Consider the following 18,583-nt stretch of genomic DNA (forward strand, 5'->3'; position numbering starts at 1 on the left):
AGGGTAGAAATGTTTCTTATCATTTGTTTAGTCCTAGTATTTTTCTCATCATCATGCTCCTCGATCAGCATCAACGAATGTTACCTATGATTCAAGTGCCATTATCATCAATGGACAACGTCGTATTCTCATCTCTGGTGCAATTCATTATCCACGAAGCACTCCACAGGTCATTAACTAGGAATTATTAATTAATGAATCAAAATGTGTGGCCTTGAATTCTTTTTGGTTTTGTAATTAATGCGAATAACCCTTGAAAGGTGTTAATTTGTGTGCTTCACAGATGTGGCCTGACTTAATAAGGAAGGCTAAAGATGGTGGAGTTGATGTTGTTGAAACATATATCTTCTGGAATCTCCATGAGCCTCGTCGTCAAGAGGTTTCAATTGTTCTTCCCTTTACCAAGCACTTGAATTCTTTAAGTTTTGGCTGACATGCATTTTATCTTTAATAGCATCAAGTCGAAAAGTTTGAAGGGTTGATAAATTACAACTTCAGTGAAAAGTTTCAGTAACAAAAACAGAAAAAAATATATAAAAATTCAAGGATTCTTTAATGCTTTTTTAATTATTGTTTATGAAAAGTGCCTATTTGGATGGCTTAGTATGATTTCTCTGGCAACCTCGACGTGGTAAAGTTCTTCAAGCTGGTCCAAGAAGCTGGATTGTATGGGTTTCTACGAATTGGACCATATGCTTGTGCTGAATGAAATTATGGGTAAGGTTATGATTGCAGCTTAAGTAGTTAAATGACAATAATATTAATTATACTTATGCCTTTTTTTGACCCCCCCGATATCAGAGGTTTTCCTGTCTGGCTACACAATATGAAAGGGGTTGAATTAAGGACAGATAATGCCGTTTACAAGGTTCCATTACTTTGGTATACTAACTCTTTCTATTTTCTTAAGATTTAAGAATAAGAAGGAAAAAAAAAAGAATGGAAAAAACCACAAATGACTACATCTTTATTTTCAATAATTCTATAAAATAAAATATTTTATATTTATATATTAATCTCATATTTTTCTTGCCTATTTATCATGACTCAATATACAAAATATATAATTGGATACATTTATTAAATACACAGATCTCACATGTTTGTGGTTTAAATCCATGACGAATTGGATCTATATAAAAATTTTCCATAAATTTCCTATAATTATTCTACCTAGGAATATAAATATTGACTTTTTTATGTGGTGTAAAGCTATATTCTAAACTCTCTCTAATTTTATTTTATTATTATTTTTTTTTTTACTTATGCAGAACGAGATGCAAACTTTCACTGCAAAGATAGTGAACCTGTGCAAAGATGCTAACCTCTTTGCATCACAAGGAGGACCTATCATATTTGCTCAGGTTTCCAGTCTTGAATTCTCTTTCTTCCTTTTCTCACATTTATCTTTTTCTAAATGTGTTGGAATTTGATCTTCTTGTATAAAAGATAGAGAACGAATATGGAAATATCATGGAACCATATGGAGCATCAGGGAAATCCTATATTCAATGGTGTGCACAAATGGCTGAGCCTTTTAACATTGGAATCCCTTGGGTTATGTGTCAGCAGAGCAACGCTCCACAACCCATGGTAATTTGTTTCTACTTCATTTACCATTTCTGGTCTCTCTTCCAAAAAGAAATTCTTCTGCATTCTATTGATGAATATATTAAAAATGCTTTAGTAGCTCAAAATTTTTTCCTGTTACAGATCAACACATGCAATGGATACTACTGCGACCAATTCACTCCAAACAACCCAAGTAGCCCCCAAAATGTGGACTGAAAACTGGATTGGATGGTAAGCCTTGTTGTCTAGAATTATGTTGATATCAATATCTCCATAGCGTAAGCTAAGCACTGAAATGGGATTGAAATTCAGGTTCAAAAGTTGGGGCGGTCAAGATCCACATAGAACTGCTGAAGATTAAGCATTTGCAATTGCTCGCTTTTTTCAATTCAGTGGGGTCTTCCAAAATTATTACATGGTTTGTCCAACCATTTAATGACTTGGCCTTTTCCTTTTTTTTTTTTTTTTTTTTTTAATAATGTTCTTGCATCCCTTCAATGTAGTATCATGGAGGAACTAACTTTGGACGCACATCTGGAGGTCCTTATATCACAACCTCTTATGACTATGATGCGCCGCTTGACGAATATGGTAATTGAGGAACTTAAATCCTACTTTTCTATTGTAATTTCCTTCCTGATTTGTTGTTCATGAGGTCTGAAAATGTTCTGTAATCCTGAAACTTTTAGGGAATTTGAACCAGCCCAAGTGGGGACATCTTAAGCAACTCAATGCTGCAATTAAATCAGGGGAGAAAATCCTCACTAGTAGATACTCTTCAGTCACACAGTTTGGGAACAATGTTAATGTGAGTGAAAAGATTCAAAAATAGTATCAGTTTGATAATTACAACAATGAAATCTGACTTCATCTCTTCACCAGCTGACTACATTCACCAGCAGTAGTGGCGAAAGGTTCTGTTTCCTATCCAATGAAGATTCATCAAAAGATGCAAACATTGACTTGAAACAGGATGGCCAGTACTTTGTGCCTGCTTGATCTGTTAGTATTCTTCAAAATTGCAACAAAGAGATTTTCAACACTGCAAAGGTAAAATTAAGAATTAAATTAAATTAATTAAACTGTCATTAGATGAATTCTGAGATGCTAATGCACGGTTTACAGGTTAATACACAAACCTCTCTGATGATAAAGAAACCAAGCTGTGGTAATGGTACTAGCAATCCACTGTCTTGGTCATGGGCAGCAGAGCCCATGGATGATACCCTTCAAGGAAAGGGTACATTTAATACGACAAAGCTTCTTGAACTGAAGGAAACTACTGCTGATGCTACAGACTACTTATGGTACATGACTACGTAAGTATATATAGATATATGTATTCGATTTTTTCTCTTGCTTCACTTAATCATGAATTTTTATATAAGACCCTCTTCATTATGTTACTAATCAAATTGCTTTTCTTCATCTTCATCAATCATGATTCAGTGTTAATCTAAACGGAACGTCCTGGAATAATGCAAATCTGAGTGTGAATACATCAGGCCATGTACTCCACGCATTTGTGAATAGGAAGCTCGTTGGTATGCTCAATTTTCTGGGATCGGTTTCCTTCTGTTGTGTGATTATTACATTCAGGCATTCTGTGATTATTAACCCCTCTAACTTGCTTTCTGATTGAATGATAGGTTCCCAGTGGGGCACAGGAGGGGATTTCAATTTTCTGTTTAATAAAGCTGCCACATTCAACTCTGGGACTAACGTTATCTCTTTACTCAATGCCACTGTTGGATTAAAGGCATGTTTTTCCTTTGCATTAACAAAAGAATTTTAGAAGATTTTTTAATATTGCAGTAGAACTTGAAGGATAGAAGCAAAGCTAAACAAACAAGAAATTTGACAGCATTCTAAGAATACGGGCCATATGTTTTTATTTTTTTCCTACTAACAGTATTTTTTATCTTGGCAGAATTATGGTTCATTTTTTTATTTGCAGCCAACTGGCATCAACGGTGGTCCTGTTAAGTTGCTTGGAAGTGGAAGTGATGTTATGGATTTATCATCAAACAGTTGGTCTTACAAGGTAAAAATTTTGTAAAATTGGAAAATACTTGGAAACATTGTTTTAGGATATCATATATGTTTACAGTGACTTCATTTCTGGAGGAAAGGTTGGATTGGTTAGTGAAGCCCAAAAATTCCACAATGGTGATCATTCAGCTAAATGGTCATCAAATAATCTCCCAGATGGGCAACCATTTACATGGTACAAGGTATTTTTCCCATTCATAATCTCTCAAAACAGAAAGTTAGAGAATCTATCAAATTAGAATTCCTCTGTACTTTATCAACAATCCAAGAAATGAGATGGAACTTGGCATACGAAATGATTTGAATATTGTATTTATTATAGACCAGCTTCAAGACTCCTCCAGGCACAGACCCTGTGGTGGTGGACTTGCAAGGCATGGGCAAGGGCATGGCCTGGGTGAATGGGAATAGTCTTGGTCGCTTCTGGACGTCTTACCTAGCTGCCAACGACAAGTGCAGCAACACATGTGATTACTGTGGAGCATATACTGCAGATAAATGCGTGAAAAATTGTGGAAATCCAACTCAAAGATGGTAATTGGATCTTAAGATTATTGCAGCAGGAATATGATCCTATATAACACATTATTTGTGCATGCGGGTACCATGTCCCAAGATCATTCCTGATCAAGCAGGACAACACATTGGTTTTGTTTGAAGAATTTGGCGGGAACCCTGCTCAAGTTGGTATCCAAACGGTCACCGAAGGGACCGCCTGTGGTAATGCATATGACGGAAGTACATTGGAATTTTCATGCCAAGGAGGGCAGAAAATATCAGCTATTCAGTTCGCAAGCTTTGGAAACCCCAGCGGATCATGCGGGTCCTTCCAGAAGGGCTCTTGTTATTCTGCTGATGCCTTATGCGCAGTGCAGAAGGTAGTGAACAAAACCTGCTAATGCCTTACGTTTTCTATAATTAGTTGCATTAAGGAAATTATGATTTTTCAATTTGCAGGCTTGTGTTGGCCAAACGAGTTGTTCTTTGAATGTTTCACAAGCAATTTTTGGAAAGCATCTGCGGCAACACAAACAGGCTTGCAGTGCAGGCTACTTGCTAGCTAGGGGAAGATGATTTACGAGTCACAGGAAATCAGAATCTGCTTTTGTCAATAACAAACTAGAATAATGATAGGAACCAACACCATCACTTGTGATTCTTTGATGATGATGATGATGATGATATGATAGAACTTTTGTGAAACAGGACCATGTAAGTCAGCTCCTCGAGGATGAGTATTGTAGGCAATGGTCTAGGTTTGTAAATTAATTTGTCATTGATACTCGAATGTAAATGGATCTTCTATAATTTTGAGTTTATGGGTGTCCTTAGATATACATCCCACGGGAGGGAGCCATGTAAGTTTATGGCTTTCTGTTTACAGACTGCGGAAGGGTATATTTTCGTTTTAGGCCACAAGGACGGTCACTTTTGGACTAAATCACTGGAGATGGTGGATATTTGGCTTAGGGGGTCTTACTCAGTCTCCTTGGAAGGATGTTTGCTTGAGGAAGATCTTCAGGTGATGTTCAGGCGTGACAACTCGAGCACCTTCTCGGGCGGAGGCTATTGGCGTGGGAGAAGGTCGGTGGTGGCACTGTTGGAAACAAGCTATGGGTACTTTCTCCTCACAGCTTTAGAGTTAGTTGTCTGTGGGCCTTTTGGGCTCTTTGTTTTTGGGGGAGAGTTTACTTTCTCCTCACAGCTTTAGAGTTGGTTGTCTGTGGGCCTTTTTGGGCTCTTTGTTTTTGGCAGAGTTTTTTTTTTTTTAGTTCTTGTGGAGTTGTCTTTCTGGAACCTTGTTTGTACTATCTCAATGAGAGAAATGAATTATCTATTGAAAAAAAAAAAAGGCGTGGGAAAACAGCGGCCGCATTCCTTTTCTTGATGCTCATCTACCAGAATATTAATGGTAAAAGAAAAAAAAAGAAAAGAATTTGAAGGAAAATAATGCAGAAAACGGAGAGGAGAAGTCAATAAAGAAATATAAAATGGACTTGAGAAAGTTTATTATATTTAGGAACACGAGTTTCAGCATAAAATAAATAAAAAAAATAATTATTATATTGATTTTAGTGAGCCACAGGCCGCCCTTCACAATATTTGACCAGATGAGCGTACATATATTGCCCAAAAGAGTGTTCAAAAATTGCAACAAGCTCATGAATCCTTATCGTGGTGAAGATAGGAAGGATGGGGTGAATTAAACCCATCTTCACGCTCACTGGCTTCCGTACTAGCACTCGCTGCTGCAAGAATTACAAAAATTTATGTACTCGCAAAAATTGAGGGAATCATTAATGAGACCATATTCATTAGAGCATTCTGAGTACCTTTTCTTCAAAACCTCATCTGTGGCTTGGTCGATGAGAAATTGAATCATGTCAGAAGTTTCTTAAGATTTTTCATGTACCGAATCAATTACAAAGCCCATGAACATCAACTTCGGGTGTTTGAGGATTTGATTTTAGGAATTCTAAACACCAGGCAGGAAGGGTAGAAAATCATATTGATTGCATTTCTGGCAATATGAAATGGGGTAACAAAACTCAATAATTCTGCTGTATGTAAGCTATACAAGCATTGCTAGGGCTTTTTAGGGGTGCCATCCGCCATGCAATACACAAGGCAAACAATCAATCGTCATAAATCCTCGTATATTTTATGCGTTGAAAGGGCGTATGTCAAAATTTATACATACAATTAACTTGCAAAATGCTCTGCTCTCTCATCTCTGCATTTTGAGATTTTATATCGACCATACACCGAAACCCTACCTTTCGTTTTCTACTAAACAGCTGTACACCGGCAGACTTTGCTTTTTGCTTCTTTTTTTGTCTTTTCCTCCTGACCTAAATGCGCACTCAAGCAACCGCAACCTCAGATTTTTGAGATTAGGAACACCACCGCGAAAGAATCTCTTTAATTCCTCTGTGCTTGTGCACCTTTTATTTCCCCCTTTCTTCCCAAAGGCATTCTAACGATAGCAGGCTGGAGAGTATAAGTTGAAACCAGCTACCATACCAAACCATACTAACTGCGCCGTCCTAAAACCATTGCTTCTTTTAACTGACAAAATCACTGTTTATTCCTCAATAGTCCTACTCAATTCTTTCATTTTTTGGTAGAGACTCCCTTGGATACAGAATTATAGCTAATAACGAAGAAAATGCAAGACCAACTACCCCACTAAAAGGTTGGAATGAGTGAGTACCCGTTACCCAGAGAGGATAGTTGGGTTTATAGGTCAAAAATCCACTTGTTCGCAAAATAAAACTTGAAGCTGTGATCCCTGCATGTAACCCAATTGGAAAGGAAAGGCTGCCTTCACTCCTTTGCCGCAACCCTGCCAGAGCCAAAGACAAAAGCCAAAGCCCTGGTATTGCCAACAGAGACCTAAAATCATTTGGAACAAACAAATATGATAAAGTGGCCGATAATCAATAATTATCAAGAGCAGGAAATCAAATTTATCTACCATAATCATAAATAAAATTTGACCATGCATTTAATTGTTCATTCCTACATTTACTATAATTCTTCAGGACCAAAAAAGCAGCATGACGTTGTTTAAACAAATACCTAAATGGCTACAGTACCCAAAATGATGTTAAAAAAATGGGAAACAAAATTGAAGAGGAATGAATAATATGCCAATAAAATTTACCTACCCTAGAAAGGTGCAGTTTGATGTTACAATATAGTAAATGAAGAAGATACCTCTGGAGAAGAGAAAATGCTAGTCCTGAAATGATAATTCCTTGATGATAACCAAGATCAGTGGCAATTTCATCAGGTAACCATGATCTAAAAAGCAGTTCTTCAACAAGCACAAGACCGGTTGCTGTAACAATTCCTCGACCAGTCAGTATGATTACCTGCCCATATACTTTGAGACATACCATGGCATCTGAAGAAGACGTAGGAAGACTTGAAGGCCATGAGAAACTCACACAGCCCAATAAAGCATTTATGGACTGTATTGATAAAACAAGCGTGACTCCTCCAATCAATCCCATAAAAAAATTTTTGATCTGCAAGAAGTGAGCTCAGAAAGTCAGCAGTAAACCATTTTCTCTAATGTACATGGCACCACAAAATATTCATCCATTTTCAAGACTAAACTTCATCAAGAAGGATTAAGGAAAGAAATGTAAAGTCAAAAAGTTTTCCCTCTTTTGCAGCTAAGAGTTTGCAACTTACATTGTAAGAAATAAACAATTACCATGGAAAATGAATAACAAACTTGCTTCTTCATTCACAAAATAAAAGTAATTGCTACTCTTATCATTGCTAGGCAAGTCCAGAACTTGCTGAGACAAGAAGCAAGTGACAAAATTTTCAAGTTTAAGCTCGTCTAAAAACATAAGAATCTTAAAAATAGGTTACAACCATACCTTATGTGGTTTCATAAGGTCCAAACCATATTCCTCTAGTGGATCTTCATACCCACGAATTCTTCTGCCCCATAGCATAACAAGTATCATAACAGCCATATAAAGGCCAATAATGCTAACAAGGCTAGCAAATCTGGAGGGATTGTTCGTCGTCCAGCTCTGCACAAGTGTTGGAAGCAACGGCACAATGATTGGAGACCACAGAACAAGCACCATCCCAACAAACCCAATAATCCTTAAGGAAGAAACAATGATCGAAAAGAATCAGCAAACATAATATTTCAAATCCTTACTGGACTTGTAAAGCGAAAAGAAATATATATCAAATTGGTAAACCAATAAATTTTCTTTTTCATCAACTAGAACGGAACAAACAGGGATGTTGGTAATATCTGTAGCTCCTTTCTAAGACTTCCATCTTGTGCCAAAAAAACTAAGCCCAAGCAAATAAGGAAAACCATTGTTTTCAAACTTAGACCGGTCCAGCCAGTTCAACTCGGAAACTTAGGAAAAGGGCCAGTGGCCAGTCTGGATTACCTTTAAAAACTGAAATTTGTGAAATCTGGCCAAAGGCCGATCACCCGGCTGGGTAACTGGTTGACTCAGTCATGGGTCACATGGATTGAGTGGGTTTCAGTTTTTTTTTTTTTTTTTTTTGGTCAATTTTTGTACAAAATGACAAGGCAATCAGTGGTTAGTGACATGTGACAAGCCTCAAAAGGGTAAAAAATACAAGATGACCATATTTTATATTTTCTAACATTCCGAACTCTGGTATGCTCATTTCTCCAAAAGTAACTCTAAACCCATGTTTTGGACAATACAAGTTTATTATTGTGTTTTTGGATAGTTAATTTTGGAGAACGATTGTACACTAAAAATTAAGTAATTAATTTGAGTTTAAAGGTTGACAATTTGATTAAATATTAAAAGGACATTTTTTTTACATACAAGCTAATATACTAAAATTAATTTATAGAATTGAATATTTATTAATTTAATATTAATTTAACATGCAAATGTTTATGTATTTAATTTATTAATTTTTGTATATTAGTGTTAATTTTATAAAAAAGTATTAATTAAATCATAACATAAATTTAATATTTATTGAATAGTATATAATATTAATTTAATATACTTCAATATTTATTAAAAAAGTATTCAGGTTGAAAAGTATACCAGTTTGACACAATTGAACCTTAAACCCTTAACCCTTCATCTTCACTGATTCTGAAACTCTCTCTCTCTCTCTCTCTATTCACATGTTCATTTTTAATGAACCATTCTAGTTTTCAGTTTTGAATGCAATTATAAGATATAAAATTGCAATACATGTAATGCACTGAAAGTTCCAAATGACATGAAAGGTCAACAAAAATCATTGATTCAGTACTTAAAAATGTTGTGTTTGGAAAGTAAAAAATAAAAATTGAATTCTATTTGACCACTTCTCATATTTGGGAAGTTTCAAATTGCTAGAATTCAATTCTTTAAATTAAAAAAAAAAAACGTATTCATGTCAAAAGTGATATAATTTTGCAAGAATTTAATTCTTTTAATGGAGTCTTTTATAAACACCCCTACTTAAATTATATTTGTTTCTTTGTAAGGGGAAAATACGAATATAAGCACGCTCATTTTACTTTTCAATTATTCCAAACAATAGAAATCATTTCAAAATTTATTCCAAACACACTATTTATTACAAGATCATTTGAATTGAATTCTAGCAAAAGAATAATTTCAAACAGGGTAGAAGTCAACTGGCTGTGTGAAAGTAATAAAATTTGGAATACATATAAAACCAAATTACGGAGACACTGGAGCATGAATTTCTTCAAGTCCTGAGTAAACTAAGAACCGGAGAAAGCCATGCATAAATGGTGGGATGGCTAGCTAAAATGTTTATTGAATCTTGCCATTCCAAAGACAGCCAATAAAATTTTGCCACCAAATTCCTCTTCTAGATACAGATGTATTTTGCCAGGATTTCAATACAATATTTACTTCCAGATATTCAACATAGTGTCGCTTAAACTCTTTGCATTTAATTATTAAACTAACCAAAGCACTAACAAAAGGCAGGAATAAGGTGAACCAAAGAACTACAAGAGAAAGAAGAGGGGACAGGGGGAAGGTTGCGTAGAAGGGCATTTAGGAGCTTAGATTACCTCTGGTACAAGGGGCGCTCAGCCATACGTAGAAATGAAATAAGCCTGTCGGTCAGACTAGTAGCACCGCGTAAGCCACCCCAAAGCAAAGCAACTTTACCAACCAGTCTCAACAAGCCACCCCTTTGTCCCAAGTCTGCTAGCATTGCAACCAGCCTATTGACATGGGAATGCAGATGCTAATTTTATTAATATTAAATATGCCAGTTACATATGGGATAAACATGTATGAGTATTGTTAAAGACCTTTCTTGATCCACTTCACCATCTTCATTTGTAGGAACTACTGGACCAGCAACTGACATGGCTTTCTCAGCAAGGCTTGCAACTACATTATTCTGTATTTTTTCAGAGACTGCTTCGTCGGCCTTTTCAACTGCCTTCACATCATCTACTTTCTTATTCAAGGACTTCAATGAACTTTCTTCAGTTTCTTTGCCGTAGAATGGACTCTTCAAAGTTAAATGTACTAATACGGATTAGAAAAGAAAACCAAAGAAGTAAAAGGAGAAACAAACAATTAACAAGCATGAATATGAAAAAAAAAGGGATCAGAATAACGAATTACTTTTTCATGAACAAGCCAGTTCAGTGTCCAAATTAACATTCAGAAGAAGAATTATGTACTTGTTATATCCATACAGGAGACGATTTCAGATGCTCCTTGATATGATTCAATAATCTCTCTCTTTTTTCTCCCCAAACAATAGGCAGTAGGTCATTTCTAACAGTTTGGGGTTTGAACTGAGCTTAAGACCTACACGGGGCAATGGATATTAATTCCAACCTGTTATTTAATAGGGATGGTGAACATGTGCAAGCCCAGACGCATAGAGACACATAAATTTGGAAGCAAATTGTTAACATTGCTTTATAGTCCAGGTCACGTATCAGAAATGTCTTGCTTCTTATTTTTTTCGACAGATGCAAATCAGAAATGTGCATGTAGTTAAATTATTGCAACTTTCAAAAACAAAACTTTCAAAAATTTAACAAAAAATTGAATACAAGGACATGCCATATGTATGCATGTGTATGTACCCATTTATTTAGGGGCATTGTTATCCACATCCACACATACAAGCTTGTTGCATGGCCACTTCAGACATTTCATTGTTCAAATCTAGTACGAGAACAAATCAATTCACAATAATAATAATAATAATAATAATAATAATAATAATAATAAAGAAGGAACAAGAAATAAAGAAATTAAGATTGGATGTGTGAAAAGTAATGAAATCAAAGATACTCATGCATTTGTTGACAACATTATATTTGATTGATAATCCAAAAAAATTTGAAGTGCAAAATTCTTAGAAAAAACAGAATCTTACTTGTATGCTTATGGAGAAAAACCCACAGCCAAATTTCAAATGGCAGAGTATGTGTTTTAGATAAATAAAGATATATATATATCAAGAACAAAGAAATTCAATACCCTCTTGCATGAACCTCTATCTCTCACAATTAGAATCCCTAAGAGGCAGTTTCAAAGAGCCTTCCAGAAAAGAAATCAAGCATCTAAATAGATTTATTAGTACCTGTTGCTGTACCAGTAAAGCAGATGCTCCAAGGGCAGCTGTAACAGCCCCAACCATGACTGTGTCATTGTTTGTATTTTTCAATTCAGCTTCTTCCCCCACTCTCCCCCTTGTAATGTTCACACTAATAGTTTGATCCATTCCAGTAGTAAGCTGCTGATCAGCCTCCTTAATGCTGGACTTATCTAGATTTTCTTCCCTGGATATCTTTGTTTGGGCATTCAATGTCAGGTCATTATCATACCTGGTACCTACATTGAAATATTTTCTCAAAGCAGCTAAGCTAGAGCCTATAACAACACCAACAGGCAAAACACTTCTCAGATAGCTCGTGCTCAGAACAGCGGAAGAAATGGCCCTTACTATACACTCTCCTTGAAGAGTTCCCATTTTTTCAGAAGCACTGACAATACTGAAGTCTTTGCCTTGCAAGCACAAAGTGCCCTCCTGTCCTATGGCTAGAGAAACAGCATTTGCCACTTGCTCAAGATCACTAGTGAGAGTGGATTCCATTTCTTTCATGTCATCTGTACTGAACTTGCGATCAATTTCAAACCTTAAAGCATCCACTATAAGAATTTTCACAAATTGCATCACCTCTTCTAATCTATAATCACCATTTTCAACATTTTCATCAAAATTGTCCACTACGCTATATTCTCCAACAGTTTCCTGTTGTTTTTCAGCATCTAGTAGTACATACGATGGTTCAATATAGTTGTCTGTATCATTCACCTTTACAGGTGAATGTATCTGATCCTTATAAGCTGTAACATCATCTATAGATTCTCCAATATTTCCTGGTTGCTCCAGGAGTTTCCACTGACCTTCTTCAGGGAAATAGTCAAGCAATAGAGCAGTAGTCGTATCTAAATCAAGTGGTTTGCCATTTGGCATCTTTGAGAGAAGATACCTGCGGAAGTATTCATTCTGTAGATAGTCCCCATATGGATTTGCTGTTATGTATAATGGAATGCTATTTACATGTTTATCAGCATAATCAGCCAAAAATTTGAAACCAACTAATTGATTCTTCTTTATTCCTTTCTTATATGTATAGTTACTGGAAGTACTTTCCTGGGAACCATCAGCACCATTCTCACCATATAAAACAGAATTCCCAGTGAGTTTCTCCTCTACTCTTCCAGTATTCGCAACATTCTGTGGGTTAACACCATTCGCTTTGTGCTTATATACAGCAGAATCCTGTGAAATACCAGGTTGCATGGTCAAGTCATTCTTACCATTCATTTTTAACAAGCTATCACCACTGGCATTCTCTTTCTTGGACCTAGAGTCAACTGTCTCACCTTCAACCTCATCTCTATCCTGGATTTTGTTCTCATCGTCTTTTTCCTCTTCCAACTGAGAAATAATGTCTTCTATGACACCAAAAACACTGTTAACGGCCACTTGGGTGGAATCATCCATCCCTGTTAAGGCATCTAATGCCTGAGCAACATTGAATGTAGGGGAATTAGAATCAGACGCAATTGGTTTATTTTGATCAGAAACAGGCTGCACTGCTTTGTTGTCCCTCTTCTGAGTATCACTGCTGTCATTTCCCATTGGCTGGGAGTCAGAAGAAAATACTGCAGGTGAAGAAGCTTCTTCAACCATATTGCCTGATGCCATCTTACTTTGATCAGTTGAAGAATTTGGCATTTTCTCTTCGTTTTTCTGGGTATTAGTCTCCCTTATCATTTCTAGCTGAGGCATTCCACCATCCTCATCCACCTTGTACTCATCAACAACTGCTTCCTCAGTGCCAGCTGCATTTTCAGTGCGGCTAGTAACACTTTGCTTAGTGCTGGTCTCCAATCCCTTTTCAACACTGTTAGAATATGAAGCAGCTTTTTCTTTGACAAGCTCATTACTTTCATGATTATTTCCTGGCTCATTTGTGCCCTTAACAGAACCATAAGGATCACCTTGCTGAATGTTCACTGTTTGAGGCTGCCCCAAATCACTAGAGTTATGCAAATTTTCTGAAGAGTGATGTTCTGGTTCCAGCCCAGCAGTAGACTTGTCCGATCCAGGTTGATTGTTACCAGAGACATCTGCTAAATCATCAGGAATTTTCATCTCATCTAAAGACTGAGGATCATTAAGTGTAGCTTCATCATTTGATGCTCCTCTGCTCTTTTCCTGGAACTTTGATTTAATCGCTGATGACACAGCAGGAACTTTACCAAGAAGTCCATCAAGTTTTAAGTTTGTGTTTTGCGCATGCAAAATTCCTGTCACGGCGCCTGTAAGCTTTCCACGAACATCTTCTGGCACAGCATCTTGCAAAGCTTTCATAAGAGTCTCTCCTTGACCCACAGCACTCAACACCTGAACATAAGTCCCAGATAAGTCTCAGAGGTTCCTTAAATCAAGGTAAGCAACCATAAAAGTGCAAGCCCAAAACATCTGATGGAAGCAGTTAACAAAACAATTGCTCTTAAGGACATTTGGCAAGAAGAAAAAAGGAAAAACTATCTCAAATGATTATGAAGATGAATATCACAATCAAATAGCTCATAAATTGTATTATAAGGCAGTCACTTTTACAAAATGTTAGTCAACTGCAGTCAAATTTTTTTATCCTTCTTTTCTCCTTAAGATACATGAGCAGCTCCAGTCTTTAATTACAGAAAGCTTTATTACAATTGATAGTATGGCAAAAAAGAAGCTTAAGGTACATAAATTTTCCGTATCTTCACAATGATACCATTGTCTACAATATTGAAAGATATTACTGGCATTTCTAGCAAGAATGAAATTAAAAAAAAAAAAAAAAAAAAAAAAAAAAAAAAAAAATCTTCATCCAATTTGCAGCAAATTTTAGTGACACTAAAACCAAAGAAAAGTTCAGTCAACACTTAACCACATGACATAAGAATAGAACATAAATGTCAGCTTCTACAATTACATATCATTTTTTTGCTTATTCAGGCAAACAGATGACAAAGCTGGTCAGGATTACCAGGAGTCATAGGAAAACTGGAACAGTATGATAAATAGCGTACTCAATATCTGCCACATTAATAACAAATTGCACTTCTTAACATACCTTATTCTTTTCTTCTTCTTCCAGAATGCCAGGCACAGTAACATCAAGCATATTCATTACCACCTTTGCTGTTTGTAGCACTTGACCACTTTCAGTATCTACAGAATCAGCTACCTCCTCTTTGGCCAATTCTACATCAACAGAGCTAGTCTGCTGAAATGCACCATTTTCTACTTCTTGCAATCCCTCTTTAAATTCCAAATTTCTATATGAATCTCTTCTGGATCTTGATTGGGCAGAAGTATAACTATCGTCAATCCTTTCTTTCATGGGATCTATGGTATACCCATTAGCGTCACTTGCAGTAAGATCTAAGAATTTCTCAAGTTTGATACCTTTCTTGGATGTCCTGCATCCCACAAGAGTTAAACTTTTTGTAGGGTTGAAGGTAACATCCACATCTTTTAGAAGAGGATGACGACCCTTCAAAAGCCCAAGCTCTACTGCTGATAGCCACTGCAAGCACAACATGCATAGTAGTCAGACGTCAAATTCCTCAACCAAAAGAAGGGGAAGGAAATGATTTAGCATTTCTTTATTGATCACTCATTAGACATCATAAGAATATGTTTCAGGTCAAGACATGACTAGCACCACAAATAATTCAGGGGAAAAAAGTCAAGCATATCCGTATTGAAAATTAAGAACATTATAGTTAACAGTTTAGAGCAACTCAAAATATCTAATGCAAGCTAAACATTTATCCAAACTCTGTAGGAAAAAATTTAATGTTAAAAAAGACCTCAACATGAATCCTTATATAACTATACACGAGTTTATCATATGATACATGTGCATTAATTCAAAGCATCTAAAATTGAAAACTCCATAAAGATCAATTGCAAGGCAAGAACCTCCAAACTTAGGTCAGCAGATAAGGCAGTTTCAGATTCTATGACTGAATCTTCTAGGATAAAAAAGAAGAGGACAAATTCATCACCTCAATAGTAAGATTATGGCACCACGATAGAGCCGCTCTACCATTCTCAATAATACCAGATGGCATACAAGAACATAAAAGGAGACTTGTAAATGGATTTTCTGCAATTAAACTGCGTGGAGTGGAAAATAATGGTACTGTCCCATCATCGTTCTGAAATTTTTACAGAGTTACAACTGATTAGACGTCTGAAAATGAACTAAAAGACTAATCATATCCAGAACTCAAAGCAGAAGGTATTAGAAGTACAAAACATGCACCTGAATAAAGAGAACAGGAATATTCACATTTCCAACCACATCTCGTGTGCTGGATTTTGAATAGAACTCTTCTATTTTCTCAAAACCATAAGATACCATGGATATTGCTTTTTCAAAATCACGAACAGATTTTGCCATTAAAGCCTTTTCCACATGAAAACCTTTTGCTCTCCCTTGAAACAGTTCCTATAGAATTGTCCATCATAAATCAAATTACCACCGTAAAGAGAAGTATATACAAAATGACTGACATGAGTTGAAACATACAATATCATGAAATTGCAAAGCATTCTCTTCCAACAAACAATGAAGTAAAAAATTTGCATTCTAAAATGGTAAAGGTTCAGAGAAACCATTAACCTTGTTAGATCGCAGGATATCTATCAGGCCACCAGTGAGTTTCTGATCCAAAGCAATGTGATAAGGAGAGCATCTTGTGGCCTCCTCTAAGTCAAAAGGATTATTAATGCATGTGGCAGCCGTAAGAGGTGTCCTCTCCCCAACTTCTGCCAGATATTTAGTCAACATGTTTGCACCGTATCCCCAGCCAACACCCATCAGTGATGTCCATGGCCTTGCTTTATTGATGAACTGTATAGCTGTGGAGATATCATCGCTGTCAGCAGCTGTAAATAACCTACATAAATGAAGTTGTTAAGAAGCCCTACTATCAGCTTCTTCTTGGAATAGAAATTCAAAAGAAACCTGGGGTAGATAATTTTCTCATGCAGGGAACCTCGTAAAATGTATTTTCTTCTATTAATGACAAATCCCCCCCAGGACTTCTTTTTTCAAAAATAGAAGAAAAAAAATCCGTTAGAGAGATCATCATAACATCAGTTACCCACATACCGCTCCTACATAAGCAGGATCCAGGAGGGTGATATGTATATGGCCCTAACCCTTTGACTGGCCAAATGAAATAATCCAACCTGTGCACTGCATTGTGAAGGACAACCCAAGACTGTAACCATTGCACCCATTGCCCACTGATGACCTCTTGAGAAACTACAGAAATTATCAAAGCCATTAAGAACACAAACCTCATTGGGTGCTGCTTGGAGGATCAAAAGTTGATGCTAAATATCTACGCTTTAGTTTTTAACCGCTAACCTGACTTTTGAAAAAGTCCATCAAATAATTATATTTGCCAAACCCCTAAAATCAACAGTTTGGCAGCTAAAAATCATTTGTCACTCCCAACCGCTCAACTGAACGGGACACTAAGTTGCTAAGACTAAACAAGGCTGAGTAGACAAAACAGACTTACTCGGCCAGCCCTAACTTGATTAAGGATGAGGTTTAGAAAGTTTTTGTGGTTTGTTTATGGAAAAATGGTATCCAGCTCCAATCATACTGGAATTAACACAACAACCTATATATCACCAGAACATAACAAGGTGAAAGTTTCACATACCGTGCAGTGGTGAGCGGAGAACCTGCACATCCTCTAGGATTCATGACAACCGGAAAAAACCCGCGGCTAAGCGCTTCACACACAAACGACCTGATATTCTCATCCAGGCTCCCTTCAGCCGTCCCCGGCACAAGCAACAGAGTAGTATCCAATCCATGCTCCTCCCTCAAGTCCAAATTGGCCGGCCAATCAAGCGAAATAACACCACCATCCTGAGTGCTAACGCACACTCTCTGGTACTCCAATTTCTCCTCCAATCCACCAACGCCAACTTCTCTGACCTGAATCCTCCCGCTGTTGAGCTTCACAAAATGCCTATCCTGTTCTACCAACCTCTCATTCACATCCTCTAACAACTCGCCCCCTTCAAAAGATATAGAAGGGCAACGCAGCAACACAAAACGATTAAACGGAGTGGGACTGGAGAAAAGAATCCACTCACCAATGTCGGAAGTACTGGAGAATCTACTGGAGTTGGATTTCGATAGATATAGCGTTAAGCCGGAGGCGAGACCTAGAACGGGAGCGAGAAGATCGAGAGAAATGGAGGAGGGGGATTGGGAGAGGAAGTTCTGAAAGGGCTCAAATAAGTTGTTGTAAAGCGTGAAGTTTCTGGTGGACGCACGTTTGATACGACGGCGTCTGTAAAGGCGGAATTGACGGATAGGGGGGGTGAAAAGACGAGAGCTGTGAGCGTGAGGTGGTGTAAGGCAGAGATTGGAGACGTTCATTTGAGGAATTGATGAGAGTGGAGAGTAGGCTGTGTATTGGTTTCTAGGGTTATTGGGGAGATAAGAAAGAGACGGGAAAGTGCCGGAACAGCGAAATTGTTGAAACAGAAAGGAAGGGTGGCTGTGGTGGTCCGTTGATGGGAACTTGTGCAGTTTACCCGCGAAGAAGAATAAACAAATGGTTGGTTTGAGTATGGCCGGGGGAATACGTACAAAACGCTTTTCTTCAAACTCAATCCAGAAAGCTCTTGTCCCCAAATTTGAACCGTTGAAAATACCGAATTTTATTCAGATAAATAAATTCCTTCATTTTTTTTAGTATTTATTGATTTTATTGTTTTATTTAGATATCATTGCTAAATATATTATTTTTACTTTTTGTTATTATGGTTCAATAATTTTAAAGAATTACATTATTAAATTAAATAAAATGTATTA

General features: G+C 36.8%; 1 protein-coding gene and 1 pseudogene across 3 annotated transcripts; one reads left to right on the top strand and one right to left on the bottom strand.

Moving 5' to 3' along the window:
• The first annotated feature begins 283 nt into the window (after positions 1-283).
• LOC110663807 (beta-galactosidase-like) lies at positions 284-5,371 on the top strand (annotated as a pseudogene).
• An 893-nt stretch (positions 5,372-6,264) lies between these two features.
• LOC110663827 (uncharacterized) lies at positions 6,265-18,361 on the bottom strand. 3 transcript variants are annotated; one of them, XM_058129783.1, is made up of 12 exons: positions 17,415-17,554; positions 16,850-17,005; positions 16,358-16,634; positions 15,998-16,183; positions 15,738-15,890; positions 14,798-15,253; positions 11,740-14,076; positions 10,442-10,647; positions 10,196-10,351; positions 8,022-8,256; positions 7,345-7,658; positions 6,265-7,020 (listed from the first exon to the last, which is right to left on the bottom strand). In XM_058129783.1, exons 3-12 carry the CDS (start codon positions 16,553-16,555, stop codon positions 6,726-6,728), a joined length of 4,536 nt encoding a protein of 1,511 aa, XP_057985766.1. In that variant the 5' UTR covers positions 16,556-16,634; positions 16,850-17,005; positions 17,415-17,554; the 3' UTR covers positions 6,265-6,725. The 3 variants fall into 3 exon arrangements, with proteins under 3 accessions (XP_057985766.1, XP_021678942.2, XP_021678943.2); XM_021823250.2 differs by lacking the exon at positions 16,850-17,005 and having other exon boundaries at positions 17,415-18,361; XM_021823251.2 differs by lacking the exon at positions 16,850-17,005 and having other exon boundaries at positions 16,358-16,596; positions 17,415-17,559.
• Between the last annotated feature and the right edge of the window lie 222 nt (positions 18,362-18,583).

This window comes from Hevea brasiliensis, chromosome 11, assembly GCF_030052815.1.
Source record: "Hevea brasiliensis isolate MT/VB/25A 57/8 chromosome 11, ASM3005281v1, whole genome shotgun sequence".
Lineage (NCBI taxonomy): Eukaryota > Viridiplantae > Streptophyta > Magnoliopsida > Malpighiales > Euphorbiaceae > Hevea > Hevea brasiliensis.